The 14,060-nt window shown below is 37.6% G+C and overlaps 1 protein-coding gene across 1 annotated transcript in view; it reads right to left on the bottom strand.

Moving 5' to 3' along the window:
* Nucleotides 1-14,060, bottom strand: part of GLT1D1 (glycosyltransferase 1 domain containing 1) — a 51,789-nt gene that overhangs the window by 16,965 nt on the left and 20,764 nt on the right. The window contains exons 6-8 of the mRNA XM_034068612.1: nucleotides 13,575-13,631; nucleotides 4,832-4,927; nucleotides 3,739-3,788 (exon numbers count right to left, since the gene is read on the bottom strand). Of these exons, the coding sequence (XP_033924503.1) occupies nucleotides 3,739-3,788; nucleotides 4,832-4,927; nucleotides 13,575-13,631 (203 nt within the window). The remainder of the gene's footprint in view (nucleotides 1-3,738; nucleotides 3,789-4,831; nucleotides 4,928-13,574; nucleotides 13,632-14,060) is intronic.

The raw sequence follows: 14,060 nt of genomic DNA, 5'->3' as shown, positions 1-14,060 counted from the left end.
AATTTCTATCTCATCTATTTCAGTGGAAGCCAAGAAATTGCCATCTGCTTCATACACAGAACAGTCCTTTAAGCTGTATTCTTCTATAGGTAAATATTCCAAGAAACCTGGCCTGAATGTGAGAATTCAGATAAAGTATTACTTTCAGGATGGGTGTAGCAATGACTTAAGAGAAGTGATCCCCTGAGCTACATTTAGGAACTTGAGGGGGCACAGTTATCTAACCACAGGCTCAATATAACAGAAATTAGATGCAACATAAGCTGTTCAGTAAGTTGGAAATGCACTTAAAAGATGTGAATGCTTCCAAAGCCAACACACTATGGCAGGATGCCTAAGAACTTAGCATAGTCTCAGAAAAACATACTGGGATTGAAAGAACATTACTTCCACCCAAACCGTCTCTATGATCCAGTTCTTCTACAGGTAGAGTGTTTGTTGGCACATTTCATGTTGTTACCTGTCCAGATAGCAGGCAGATATGATCATCAGTTACCCATACATCCAGAGGAAGAGCCTTTAAGGAGCTGCAAATTCCATCAGTTTAGCAGAGATCAGAGGAAAGCAACTTGTGTTGTATGAATATCAGAACAAATGAGGTAAATTGACACATGGAAATGGGAGTGGGCACATGGCAAGAAACCATACCTAGCAGGACCAGATACACTGTTAAAGTTCTGCTCTGCTGACAGCCATGAAATAGATATCTGAGACACGTTTGATAGTGCAGAAAGTCACAAATCAAACCCTACACAAAGATGAAGGTGCCTGTTAAGCACAGAGCCTAGCATTATCAAAATCTAGGAAATCTTCTATAAATACACTATATTAAATTGCTGCCATGTAGGAATTAGACAGAAGCAATGGTCCAGAAACAAATTCATTAGAATGCTGGGATGACTCTAGACTTTGAAGGGAAAAATCGAACAGTTCCCAACATCTGTGGAGGCAACTAAAACTGTCCCAGTAGGTATGAAAAGAAGTTGGACAGAAGAAGAATAGCTGTCAATGGAATACAGTATCATTACAAATATAGCAATATTCTGTACTGTCCACAAGAATGGTTAAGAATTACAGAGCGAGTACAAAGAGGCCTTCCAGAGATTGCATGCTGCAGGTAAGTTTTGTGGCCTTAACTTTTTAAAAGTTTCATAAGATTCTATTCTTGGAATATGAAGCTGCTGAACATCAGCCACTGGTTTGAATTTCATTATAGAAATGAACAAAAAGAACACTGGAAGAGAAGAAAAATGCTAAAAACTTTACACCATACAGGAGCCAATCCTGCAACATGATTTAGATTGCACCATTGTGACAACCGTGCATGGTAAATGCACTGAAAGGCAGAATAGTGTGCGTGCCTTTGTTCTTTATAGTCTTAATTATTATAATCTTAATGCGTGTTTTTTTTCATATCCACAATAAACATGACTTCTTCACAGATAATGGTACTGATATTTTTAAAGATGTTGTAGTTTGAGAAGCAACGTGAATAAGAAGAGTACAGATAAATACCAACAGAGCTGAGATTTATTTTTGTCCTTTAGCAATATTTTAGTACTGTGGCAGAAATATGTTAGAAACTGTTTTGAGGAGGTTCAGTCCTTGATCTCGCCTGTGCACTGCTACAGGGTTATTTCTGGTAGCTTTCTGTAAAGATGTTAGCTTATGAAGAAGTGAAGCAAATGTAAGAAGACGACTAAAATGTTTAAAATCCTCACTGGAGGCAGCAAGTGCATCTTTTGATTTAAAGCACAGCTTCATTACACCTGCTCTAGATTTGCCTTCCATACCAGTTCACTTCCACATCATCTTGTGTTTTAGCACAGAAAAGAAAATGCAGACAAAAATGCAAAAACCAGCTTTTAAAAAGAAAAACCTATGTCCCAAAATACATAAAGAACAAAACTGAATGAGAAAACAGAAAAATAGTTCTTATTTGCTAATTCAGATTCTATTTATTTTCGTACAAAACAGACTGCCTACAAGTTTACAGGCTCATGTGAAGATAAATCAGAGAGGAGACTTAGAGGGATGTGAACACATTACCCAGATGCAACAGTGAAGCTTTTAGTACCCTTTTAGCATCAGCTCAAGTTTGTTTGGTACAGCACTGCTGTCTACTCAATACCTTTCCACTGGTTAAATTAAGGCTGCCTTCTCAAGACTTCTGATATGGCTATATATTTAGTACATGTATAATTCTTTTGAGAAGTCCTGCCATTAGTTTTCTTGGTTTAAAGTATGCTCCCTTGGCATAGGCAACATACTAGAAGCAGGAACAGCAGGACAATCTCCCTGCAGCTCCACCTGGTCCCTATGCAAAGCTATGTGAAGCTGTGGGAATGAACGTGATTTTGCACAGAATTAGGAGAGCACTTTGGTGGCTCTGAGGCATCTTTCCTCCTCTCCCTCACCAATTTACAGTTTAATTCATAATAATGACTGGTATAGTCATTATATTAAGCCCTTTTAGGAGCTAGTGCTTCACAAAAAGCAAACCATTGCTGAGAAATTCGTGACAGCATTTTGAGGCAACCCAAATATGCGTTTCATCTAAAGGGAGTTCCCAGTCACAGAGGAGCTGCCACTTAACTGACGGACCATGAAGAGAGAGAATTAGAATTTGTGAATTCTAGATTTGTTAAAACAAGAACTCTACGACTTACTGGGAAAAAATGAAGTCTCACATTAATATTGGCCAGCACTTTTACTGAAACACATATAGTCCATTTGAAGGAATGATACCAACTCTAAGCTTAATCTGAGATGTGAATATACAAGAACAACTCAGTTTCTGATTTTATTTATGTTAGTCAGCACCACCTTCCCTCTCAGGTATCTGTATCCCATGCCTTAATGCACTCAGGTTCTAATTGTGAAACAGACTTCACCAATTTTGTCAGCCCAAGCTCTGCTCTTGCTCTCTGGTGTCAGACAGAAACCCAAGATCATTTTGCACCTGCTGACAGCTGTTAACTGTGTACAAATTGAGACTACCAGAAATGCCATCAAGATCTAAATGGAACGGAACAAAGATGTAATCCTCCACGTGAACAAAAGATGTAAGAAGAGGGATAACGAGCATCTGATAGCACCTTTAGAGTATTAAAATACCTCATTAACAATACCTGCTAAAAAATCTTCTAGATGACAACTGTTGCAGTTATCTAGATGATAACTGTGGCATTATCCAGTCACACGGGTGAGCTGTAGTAACCCACCTGCAAATGCTGTTTACAAAATTAGCCCCAGCCTTCTAAACAAACAACAAATAAAATCAGTGTATGCAAACAAAATCCACACCTGCTGTAAACTCTTTTAGAGCTCCTGGTAACAGTCTGCATTAATAAAAACCTACTTGAATGGAGTTGGGCTACCTCAGTGCATATCATCTTAGAAAAACCTTCTTTGCTGCTTTCCCTTTTGCAATGCAGATGCTGAGTGAGGGAGCCTATTAGCTGATAGCAGAACTCTGAACTTGGCAAGTCCAAGCACTGGAATTTCTTACATTTCTATAGTTTAGAGCTGTTGTGAACAGCCTTTACAAGTGCATAGCCTTTACAAGTGCTAGGTTTGTACTTTCTTATCTCTGCAACAGTTAGAAGGCCTCTGCCTTAGGTTCAGTTTGAAAAGAATTACTGCAGTTTGGAAAGAATTATTGCAGTATCTCAGATGTGAATAAACAGAGGTATTTAGGGATGAGAATACAAATAAATAAAAATGATAACAACTTACTGCAGGTCCAATTATGCCCAGATGGATGCTGGGATCCTTTCTGTGCCAATCTAAACCAGAAGAAGAACATTTTTATATTAATCAAAATTATTAATTTCTAATTCTTTCTCTGAAATCAATGCAAACAGCTGCATGAGTAAAGAAGAATTAGGCAAATACTGTATTACTCCTTAAGAGACTCAATGTGTGCCATGCTCACACTCGGCCCTCACAGTTATTCTTCAGAATTCCAATGATTAGCATATCGGAAAGTTAGTATTTAGCATTTCTACTTCATGCAATCTCTTACGATTCAAGGGTTATTTAACCAAGCTCAGATATTCAATTTGAACCACCTCAGGAGAACAATGCTCTAAATAATGCAGTGGCCGTGGCTGCCGAGACAAAATTATTTGAGTTTTCTCCTCTGTAAAGGTACATGTAGAACCAACTCCAACCGTTACAATTAATACTCAGATATATGCACAAGAGAAATCTGCTGCTTTTTCAATACCAGAATAGGACAGATCCAATTACTTTAATAAACCATAATGTGTTACTAAGTAAGTGTCACAAGGTGATAAAGGCTTATAAAAGTAAGCTGAATAGTGGAGGCTGAATTTCCAAATTGGAATACCTGAACCTTTTACAGGCAAACAGAACATGGCAAAACATTCATCTATGTGACTCCAAGAAAACTTCAGCCTAATTTACAGTGTGGAGTCATAATGATGGGTGGTAAAATTTGCTTGTAACTTCAGTGATACTAATTAGCACACATGCAAATCAGTGTAACAGCCATGTGACAGGAAGATAAGTTATTTTGAAGGAGGTGAACTCATCTTTTGTTTTCCATTAATATTATATGTAACAGCAAACCCGTTTTTCCAGCAAGTATAATCATCAAATATTGCTTTGATTTTGATGCTTTGTTATTCCCAGCAGGCTGGAAAAGACGCACTACAGAAATAATGTGTTGAACACATCAATGGTTACACGATATTATGAAGTTTTCTGCAATGAATAAAACAACTTATGCCAAGCTGATAAACATTAGAAGAAACACATCTGAATCCAGTAACAAAACAAGGGTAATCAAATAGCTGGTACCTACCTGAAAAGACATCTACTAAATACAGAGGGTCTTTGACTCTTCGAAGTCCACATATCAAGAGAAAAACATGTAAACTGTCTGTATCTGTAGGAATACCTGCAACAAATAATTTTAATAGTCCAAATGCAGATAAAAAAGCTGAACACTCCATATTGTTTCATGAATGAGCACATACAGCAGTGAGAACAGTAATAGGGTGGGTTCTGAAAAATCTTCCTTATTATTTCCTCTGCTTCTTGCTGTTGCATCAATCCTCAGATCAACTCAGTGGAGAACTTAATCATGCACATCATTTTATAGGGCACACAAGTTTACTTCCAGAGGCAATGTGCAGGATTTGGACAAAAAAAAACCTGATAGCTGTTATTCTGGAACACCAGAACCCAGCTTTGACTGACTAGACAACCATATAAATCCATGTGTTCCTCAGTATTTCTACCCATAAGAAGCACAAAAATGCATCTGTATAATAACTCACCACCTGTTTCAAGGATATTGTGAGGTTTAGTTAATCAATGGCTGCAGGCATTAGAGCTCTTCATCTGACACTTTTTATTATAGAAGATCAGGTAAATGTCCCATAGGTATCTATCCCTATTATGCCAGCACTGCTACAGAATAGTTAACTATATGTTACATTATTGAAAAGCATTTATACTAACTTCATTGGTAAGAAACACAAATGAAAAATTATTTTGGGGGAAAAAACCTCAACATACAAGTTTTTAGCATAAAACCAGCAACAAACCACAAAATAATTTTGTAGGCTATAGTAGAAAAAGAAGGTCTCATGTACCATATTGCAGTTGCCATGGGCTCTATGACAGCACAATTAATTCAGAACACACTTCTGGAGAAGGGTCGCTATGTGATGAACTTCTAAAATGTGTTTAGAATAAAACAACATAATTCACAAATTGCTGAATGAACACACATAACAACAACATAATTTAATAAACCCTAGAAGGCTGGAATGTTCACATTTGATTTACTGTACTGAACAAATCAGTTTGCTGTCCTTCAATTCACCTATTTATTGAGCTCATGGCAAGGACAGATGATACTTATTATCGAACATTAGGCAGTTCAACAGGGAGCAGCAAAGTCCTGCTCATCAGCAGCAGGCTGTTTGTGGGACATTAATGCATGGGTCCCACACGGGGCTATGTCACATAGGTATCAGGAGGGATATGCTGTATGGTCAGAATGACTGTGAGATTTATGATTACCAGGAAGGCCACAAGGACAGGCTGTGGTGGCACAGTGACCTGCTGCTGATGAACACTGCACAACTCCTTTCCCTGAGGTCTCCTGCTCCCTTTCCCTTCCACTTTTCACCACCTGCAGGAATAACTCAGGTGCTTACACAGCATCACTGAACTGATGCAGTTTGTAATTTAAGAGCACTCAAACTTGGTAGCAGCTTGTTTCCTTATGGTGTTATGTAACTTAATGGCTGGGTCAGGCCCTGGAAGACATATGCCAGGAATATCTCCCCTCATGTCAAGGAACTGGATTAACAGGAGTTCTGCATCAAACCTGTATTTTGTGGGAGAAGGAGAATCAAAACTCATTACATACTCAAATGCTATTGCTTTTAAAATTAAAGTTCATTTCAGGGACTTCTGCATGCTCCCTGTCACAGGCTTCATTATTGAGTCTATTTCATTTAACTTAAACAGCTTGAGTTGTTGAGAGCGGCTGCAGCAGACATGGGAATATTTTTCTGGCTACTGGACCAAGAAATAATTTGCAATTTCTAATACCCAAATATCTGGATTAAAAAAGCCATTCTTCTGGTGCAATGGCCCATTAGCAGTTTGTTTTTAAGACATGGGGTACTGGTTTCAATTTACAACATAAATCACACAAAACAAATTACTAGAAAGTGTCATAAAAATTCAGATCACATTTTTATCTATCCATATGGCACAAAGATTCATTTTACACTATGAACTCCCACCTATCAATGTTCTGCTCTGGCTATTTTGGAACAACCTTACAGTTAGCATTGAAAAGTCAGTCAGAAAGTAGTGAGAAAACAGGTCTTCCTGTTCCCACACAGACTATAGAATTACTGCACTCTCAATATGACAGTACCCTAACCACAGAATCACAAAATCATAAACAGGTTTGTGTTGTAAGGGACCTTAAAGATCACCTAGTTCCAACCGCCCTGCTACAGGCAGGGACACGTAATCAATATTAACTACACCTGAAACAAACTTTTTTCTCTCTTAACACCTTTTTGTTTCTGTCTTACAGCTTTCAGTCTTTTCATCTTACAAGGGCTGAAAGTGTTGTGACAATGAAAAGCCCTAAGATACCAATTCTGTGCAGTAGTGACTGCCATTCTGCTCCCTGTACAAAAACCTTAACCCAAAACAGAAACCAGAAACTGGCCACACAGATGGCAATTGTACTTGGTAATATGGATACTGCCATTCAGTTCAGGTGGCATTTATAGGAACTTCTCCCAAGCATCACATCAGCAAGAATCCTATTATTTCAGTAGTGAAATTACCCAAAATAGTATTTATTAATGAAAATAGTCCACTCATCTGACAGTTATTTTGAAAATACATTCTCAACCTGGAACTCTCATTGCAGATCACCCCCTTCATGCAACTTTACAAAGCACCACTATCCCAAAACTCTATGTACTCTTCTCCAAAATAGCAGATACTGGATACACTGTGCTAGAGACTGGATTCATGGCATTTCTAAAGCCTGTCAGAGAAGGGCTTAGGTTTGCTTTTGCAATCCAATCTAGTGAAGTAAGAATCAGGTGATTATATTTTATGTTTTACATCTTAGTTATCACCTAGTTCATTTTTGCAGGCAGACTTTCCCCACTCAATCCACTTAGAAGCATATAAAGGCATGCCTGAGAAGACTGCCTTCCCAGCACATCAGTGTCGCTGTTTAGTGCTGGGAGTTTACTCATTCTCTGTCTACTTAAGATCAAACTTCAGCAGCACTTGCATATCTTATTAGCTTTCTGCTCATTTACTGAAAATGGTTAAATGCACACATCAAGACAATGGCTTGTTTCCCGACCTGTTGCTTTGTCAAGCCTTGCTAGCACACCTGCTGTGAAAAAAGACATGTCATTTGTACAAAAGAACAATCATTTTAATATGCTTTTTCCTCACAAGAACACTGAAAAGGGGAACATATGAAGAGAATAACTGCAGTAGTTGCCTCTACCACCTATAGCAATCAGCTGGATGAAAACTGATATTCTAGAGAAGAGAGTTTTTCCTAGAGCTTAAACAAGACTTTTGATACATGAATCTTTGCTATCATTCTGCCTTTCCGAGATAGGCTACTTCATACACTGCTGCATTGTGTGATTCAGTTCTGAAATGGAAATACATTAATACGGCACAACCAAGTGATTCGTTCTTCTGATACATTCACTATGACTCCATCTTGTTTGATATGCAAACACCCAAATAACAGGAAAAAGCAGCTTGTGTCTGTTTCTCCTATTTCTGTTAGTGTTACAAAAGCAGAGATTTGAAACCCCACACTGTGCTTAATTCTCTCGTAGTTCATACATCCCTCTGTGTGCTTGCAAAGAAAATACAAAATGGAAAAATTTATATATAATCACTGGCTATAAAAAAGAGAAAGACTGCATGGTACATGTTTTCCAGCCATCCTTCAGAATCACTGCACACTAAATGCAAGTCAAGTCTTGCCACTGTAATCAACATCTCCTTCAGTGTCAAAAACAATTGTTTAATGCTGGTAAGAGATATTCCTTTAAACATGCATTGTCAGTACTTGTCTATTGCTGTAGTCTGATTTGTTACATTGGCTTTATCTATAAAAACCAGCTGCACATTGGCCATAGCTAGTCTTGAGCCTGCAGGGCACCTGTTTAGCAATATGTGAGAGGTCAAAACAACAACAGAGATCGATGGGGTTATGAAAACTCATTCCTCTCATCAACTTGATGTTATGCTGTCCTCATATGCCATACAGAACCATGGGGATGGTAACAAATGAACTGCAGGTGAGCTTAAATGAGACAGGCACAGTGGAAGATTAAAACTGACACAGAACTCCCACAGTCATGCAACTCCTTTTTCATGATGGAGCAGAGGTGGTATTATGCTGCTCAAAACTGAAACACAGCAATGTACCTTTAGCATGTCAAATTTCAGAGAGGAATTGCATGATCAAAAAGGTATCCTAGTGGTGTTCCAATGTATTTGTTGATAGTATTGGAACCTGGCACAAAATATACTGGTGAATAGATAAAATGTGATTAATACTCAGGATTCATGTTCTCCTGCTGGCTATGACTGAGTCATGGCTTGGCCTAGAGAAAGTTTGTCAAATCTAGACTTACCCATCATCTGCAAGCATGCAGTAACAGCACTGGGTTAAACTTTTGGTAAACTGTCGTGAGGTCTTCAGTTGCAGGCCAGAATGAATGGAGTATGTGAAACATGGTAAACATTTTCATAATGCATCACTGGAAATAAGCAGTTTGCTATTTAAGATTTCATTGTCTCCTAGTTTGTTCCTTACCTGAAACTGTTTAACTGTTTGTCACATCAACTATTTTATGACATACTATGATAATTTATACTTTGGCCTTTATTAAAATCTGTATTTTGATGCCAGGACAGCAAAACATGAACACAAGTAACAAAAAACTCTAAATCATTTCTGCAACATTAGTAAGGACACTGTTTGTATAAGAAAGGCAAGAATAAGTAGAAGTGTTATTTAACCAGATTCTGAAAGAGTAAATTCATTTAACTCCACTCCTCTTGGTACTACCAGGGAAAAAAAATGTAGTAATCACAGATGTACAGTAAAAATAAATATATTACTGCAAATCCTTAATCTTCCTGAAAAGCTGCAAGCCTCTAAGTGAGAAATATCAAGCATTACCTTGCTGAGAGGTAAAGAAGCTGGCACGTATTTTTGATACTCTAAACCTTTCCATTCATAGTTATGCTTCATGTTCATCTCCCTACACACAGCAAAAACACCATCATTGGCTCTTTAAGTCTCGTGACATCAAGAGTTTGACTTTGTGTCTCTTTCACAAGCCAACTATTAAAAACAAGCTGCCCAGACCAGCCAAGTTTTCCAACTTGTTTGACATGGTTTCCTTAACTGAAGTTACTGATGCCACAGAACTTCAACAACTATTTGCCTAATTAGGCCTTATTTCAGAAATACACTTAGCCACCTGCACATCTTGAACATTTATTACCATTTTATGAAGTTGAGTTTTTATTTTACAAAGTAATTTGTTTCTTAGAAATTAAGGAGAAGTGAAGCTAATAACTGTATCCAAAGCATTTATCCTGCCATTCACATTCAACAGTGAATAACTGCTAGAATTGCTGTTTCTGAAGACAACAGAAATTATATGAACCTGTTAACTCCCAGGGGCAGGCTACAGAAATCAGACTGCAAAATTCTCCAGAAAGCCTTCTTCTCCCCTGTTTCTCATTACTTCTAACAGATCAGACAACAAAAATGCTCTATGCTTTCAGATCTGCTGGAGAACACAGCTTACTGCTGCTATGATACTATTTCTATGGTCAACTATGTACCTGCACAATCCTTTACTATTTAATTTTTCTTATGTGGTTCTTTATTTCCAGCATAGCTTCAGGAAAACCTAACGCCTCTGTAAACCCCATCTGTATTATTATAGGTTATGTAAACTTTTCAAGCTCTGAAAACAGACGTGCTAGGAAGCACATATTATCTGAGAGAAGAAAAACAAACTACAAAAGTATATCACATGTCTTATTTGACAGTGCAGTAAGCATCCGATCCTGTGATTCTATGTCACCTTCCAGGAAACCAATTTTTAGTCTTATCTGTTGGGTAAAAGAGCTTTCTCAGTTCATTAGCATAGATGTTATTAGCTATCTACATCTTCTAATCACATGATGTCTTAAGTGTTTATTAGGTTTTACATCTCACAAGCTTCAGCCACATTCCACTGAAATCAAAAGGAGCCTTTCATCACAGTATTATGACATCAATGCCTGCCTGTGATCTTAAGTAGCTATGCTCAATCCCTAAACTAAATTGTTAGAGATCAGTCCCAGTTTTAGTGTTTACTTAGATTGTCTTGTAATTTTTTGTCAACCAATTTACAGCAAAAGCCTGAAATTTCATTGTCTCTCTCAAGCCTAAATAGGCATCTAAAATGGCTAACAAAACTGATCGTGTTGTATTATAGATTCCTGTATTACAAGGTCAGAGGAAAATATTTTGATCATCTGGTCTGACCTCTAGACTGACACAGGCTGCAACACTACCCTAAACAGCATGAGTTACTAAATATACTGAAAACATTGTCTTCTTGGAAGTCTGTGTTGAAATCTGTGCTTGGTTCAACTTTTGGGTTTGACTACAGTCTCTCATCCGCATAGGACAAACTGTGAAGCTGACTGTTAATCAGAAGGCAGAACCAGAATGCAGATTAACTTTAAACACTGGTTTTGTAGATTTAGTCGATAAATGTTTTAACAGCTAGCCACTGAAAATACTGCAGCTAGGAGCTAGCACATGAACACTACACAAACATCACCTCTGCAACCCTCAAGTCTGCTACTGAGACTGAAAAAATACTAATCCCATTATTTTTGTACTAAGATTGTACTGTGCCCATAACAATAACATTTCACAGCACTGCTTCAGTTTCTGTTAGGCTATTACTATTTATGTTAGCAACCCAAACTATGAGATGAAATGTACAAAAAGCTGAGATTTCTTAGCTTTTGATTTAGTACCATTCACATTTGGGGGCTGGAGGTGGAGGGAAGCCTCCCACAATGAGATGTATTTGATGTAGTCTGCCATTCACTTAAATTTACCATTAAATTCTTTCTGAAGCTATTACACTGACTTAAAGAGACTATTTATGTACTGGTTATATTTAACATGAGTCAGATGTTAAGGATGTTCTGTGACTAAAAAAACCTATTAATCAGTACAAAGAATATTCGTAAGAAGTCTGTTCTATGAAGAAGGTCTTGAAATATTCTGAAGAGCCTATGTTATTTTAACGAATAACCTGACAACGTATTGTCTGACCACCGAGGATGTTTAACACTCATGCCTCAAATGTATTAGAACTTGCATTGCAGGGCATGTCCTGCTTCTTTACATTCAGTCGTGGGAATCCTGAATTGGAAAAATTTTCAAGGACACTACTAAAGATACAGGCAAGAATTACCTGGTTAAATATTTCCCACAGAAAACATTAAATATCCTTTAAATATGGGATAGAACTGCATGAAAAAAAAGCCTTTTAAAAAAAATCATAAAAGCCATAAGGTGAAAGAGATTGGACAGCTTCATCTGCACGAAAGCTAGGAATCTTTTCAAGTGCACTTCATTGTGCAAGTCTACACTATCAAAACCATATTCTTCTGAGCAGAACTGCCTTCTATTTTTGATGGTTTTCTACTGATTGCTCCAAGTTTAGTGGGATTTTTAAGACTTTGAAACTGGAAATACCCAGAAAAGCAATTCAATGGGAAATTTTTATAAACTCCAATTAGGAGTCATCCACTCTGACTCCTAACTGGTACAGCCAAAAACCTACCTCCTTGGGCAATATTAAAACAAGTGGTAACTGTAGGCTGCCACATGGATATAGAGACAAAACTGATGAAACAGTCATAAAAAAATCACATTGAAAAATCTAATTCTGGTTTTCAAGTTATTACTTAACAGGCACAGATGTCAGAGTCACATTTTAGTTTGCTTTTCATGTACTTTATGAATTATTTTGCACTTTTGCATTAGTACACATTAGGCAAAATACTGTCTCTAATACATTAGATGAAATGCACTTTAGGGGGAGCTTCCCCCTCTTCAATCTGTTGACTGATATTTTAATCATAAAGTGGTTGGACATGAGATCCAATCAACACTGAGGCTGTGCTAGCAAGTGACAAATCTTTTCACTTCAGAAAATCATTCATCTTAGTGGTGCTGTGCTTGCGTGCCATGATTTACTGAGAACAAAATAATGTCACAAAGCTCAGTTTAAAACTGGGCACCAGTTCTGAATAATGGCACACATTTACTGATGTGATAAAGCAATTGACAAGTAAGGATTAATTTGTAACAGAGGTAACAGCTGTAGTATCAGAAACCAGATTGATGAATATAATACTGAAATATTTTTACCACAGTAAAATGCCTATGAATTCTTCTTTTGGGAAAAGGCATCTGGAACGATTAAAGCATTGCCAAGACCAGGTGTCTTTAAATTAGGTCATCTGCCTTACATGCTGTTACTCTGGTGAAAATAGAAACAGGCTCTAGGTCAAGACCATATATTAAAACATCAACACGTATTTCCCTTCTTCATCACTTCTTCGCCTCGCCTGCTCTTCTGCAAAAGACATCCAGAGTTTCTATCACACAACTTTAATGCACATAATGCTCAGGTGTTGGTGCTTCGGTCTAACTTACTTTCTAAGAGACAGTGACCCATACATCATTATGATTTTATATTTTGGTGCTATTCGGACCAGAAATGTGGAGACAGTCTGTGTAGTTTACTAACCAGACTAATCTGATTGATATTCTGCCTGAACCTAATAGAAGACTTTTTTCACGTTTCTTATCATTAAGTCATTTTACAACCTCATCAGTTGCCTTCACATTGTAAAATTCTTTCATCATTAACATCTACCAAGAATAAATATAATGAGTACAGAAAAAAAGTGAGTTTTACCTGCATTTTGTAGAAATCTATACCAGTCAAATGTTTCCTTGGGTGTAGTCTTAATTCCTGTGTAGCCAAAACGAGAAACACAACATGTTTAATTCGTCCCTGGATGGCTGAACTATGGCTCTTGAAGTGTTGCCCTGAGAAAACAGTATGTCTGTCAAGCAGACTGAATTCCATACACAGCTGTTCTCACCTCAAACTTCCCCCATCCCAACAGGGTCAGGTTGCATGCACAACCCTTCTGTAGGCATCAGACTGAAATTCAAATTCAAAATAAAAGAATTTGCGCAATCACACAGCACATAGAATCATAGAATAGTTATGGCTGGAAAGGACCTTAGGATCATCCAGTTCCAACCCCTCTGCCACGGGCAAGGACACCCCACAGGGAATTAAGCTCACTTATACCTTGCTAATATTTGGCCTTTTAAAATCTATATAGGGGATAGTATTATCTGAGGGGACATATTATTCCAAAACAGATACATG

This window comes from Melopsittacus undulatus, chromosome 12 (assembly GCF_012275295.1).
Source record: "Melopsittacus undulatus isolate bMelUnd1 chromosome 12, bMelUnd1.mat.Z, whole genome shotgun sequence".
NCBI lineage: Eukaryota > Metazoa > Chordata > Aves > Psittaciformes > Psittaculidae > Melopsittacus > Melopsittacus undulatus.
The sequence above is the reverse complement of the archived record's forward strand: the minus strand, read 5'-3'. Positions and strand labels throughout refer to the sequence as shown.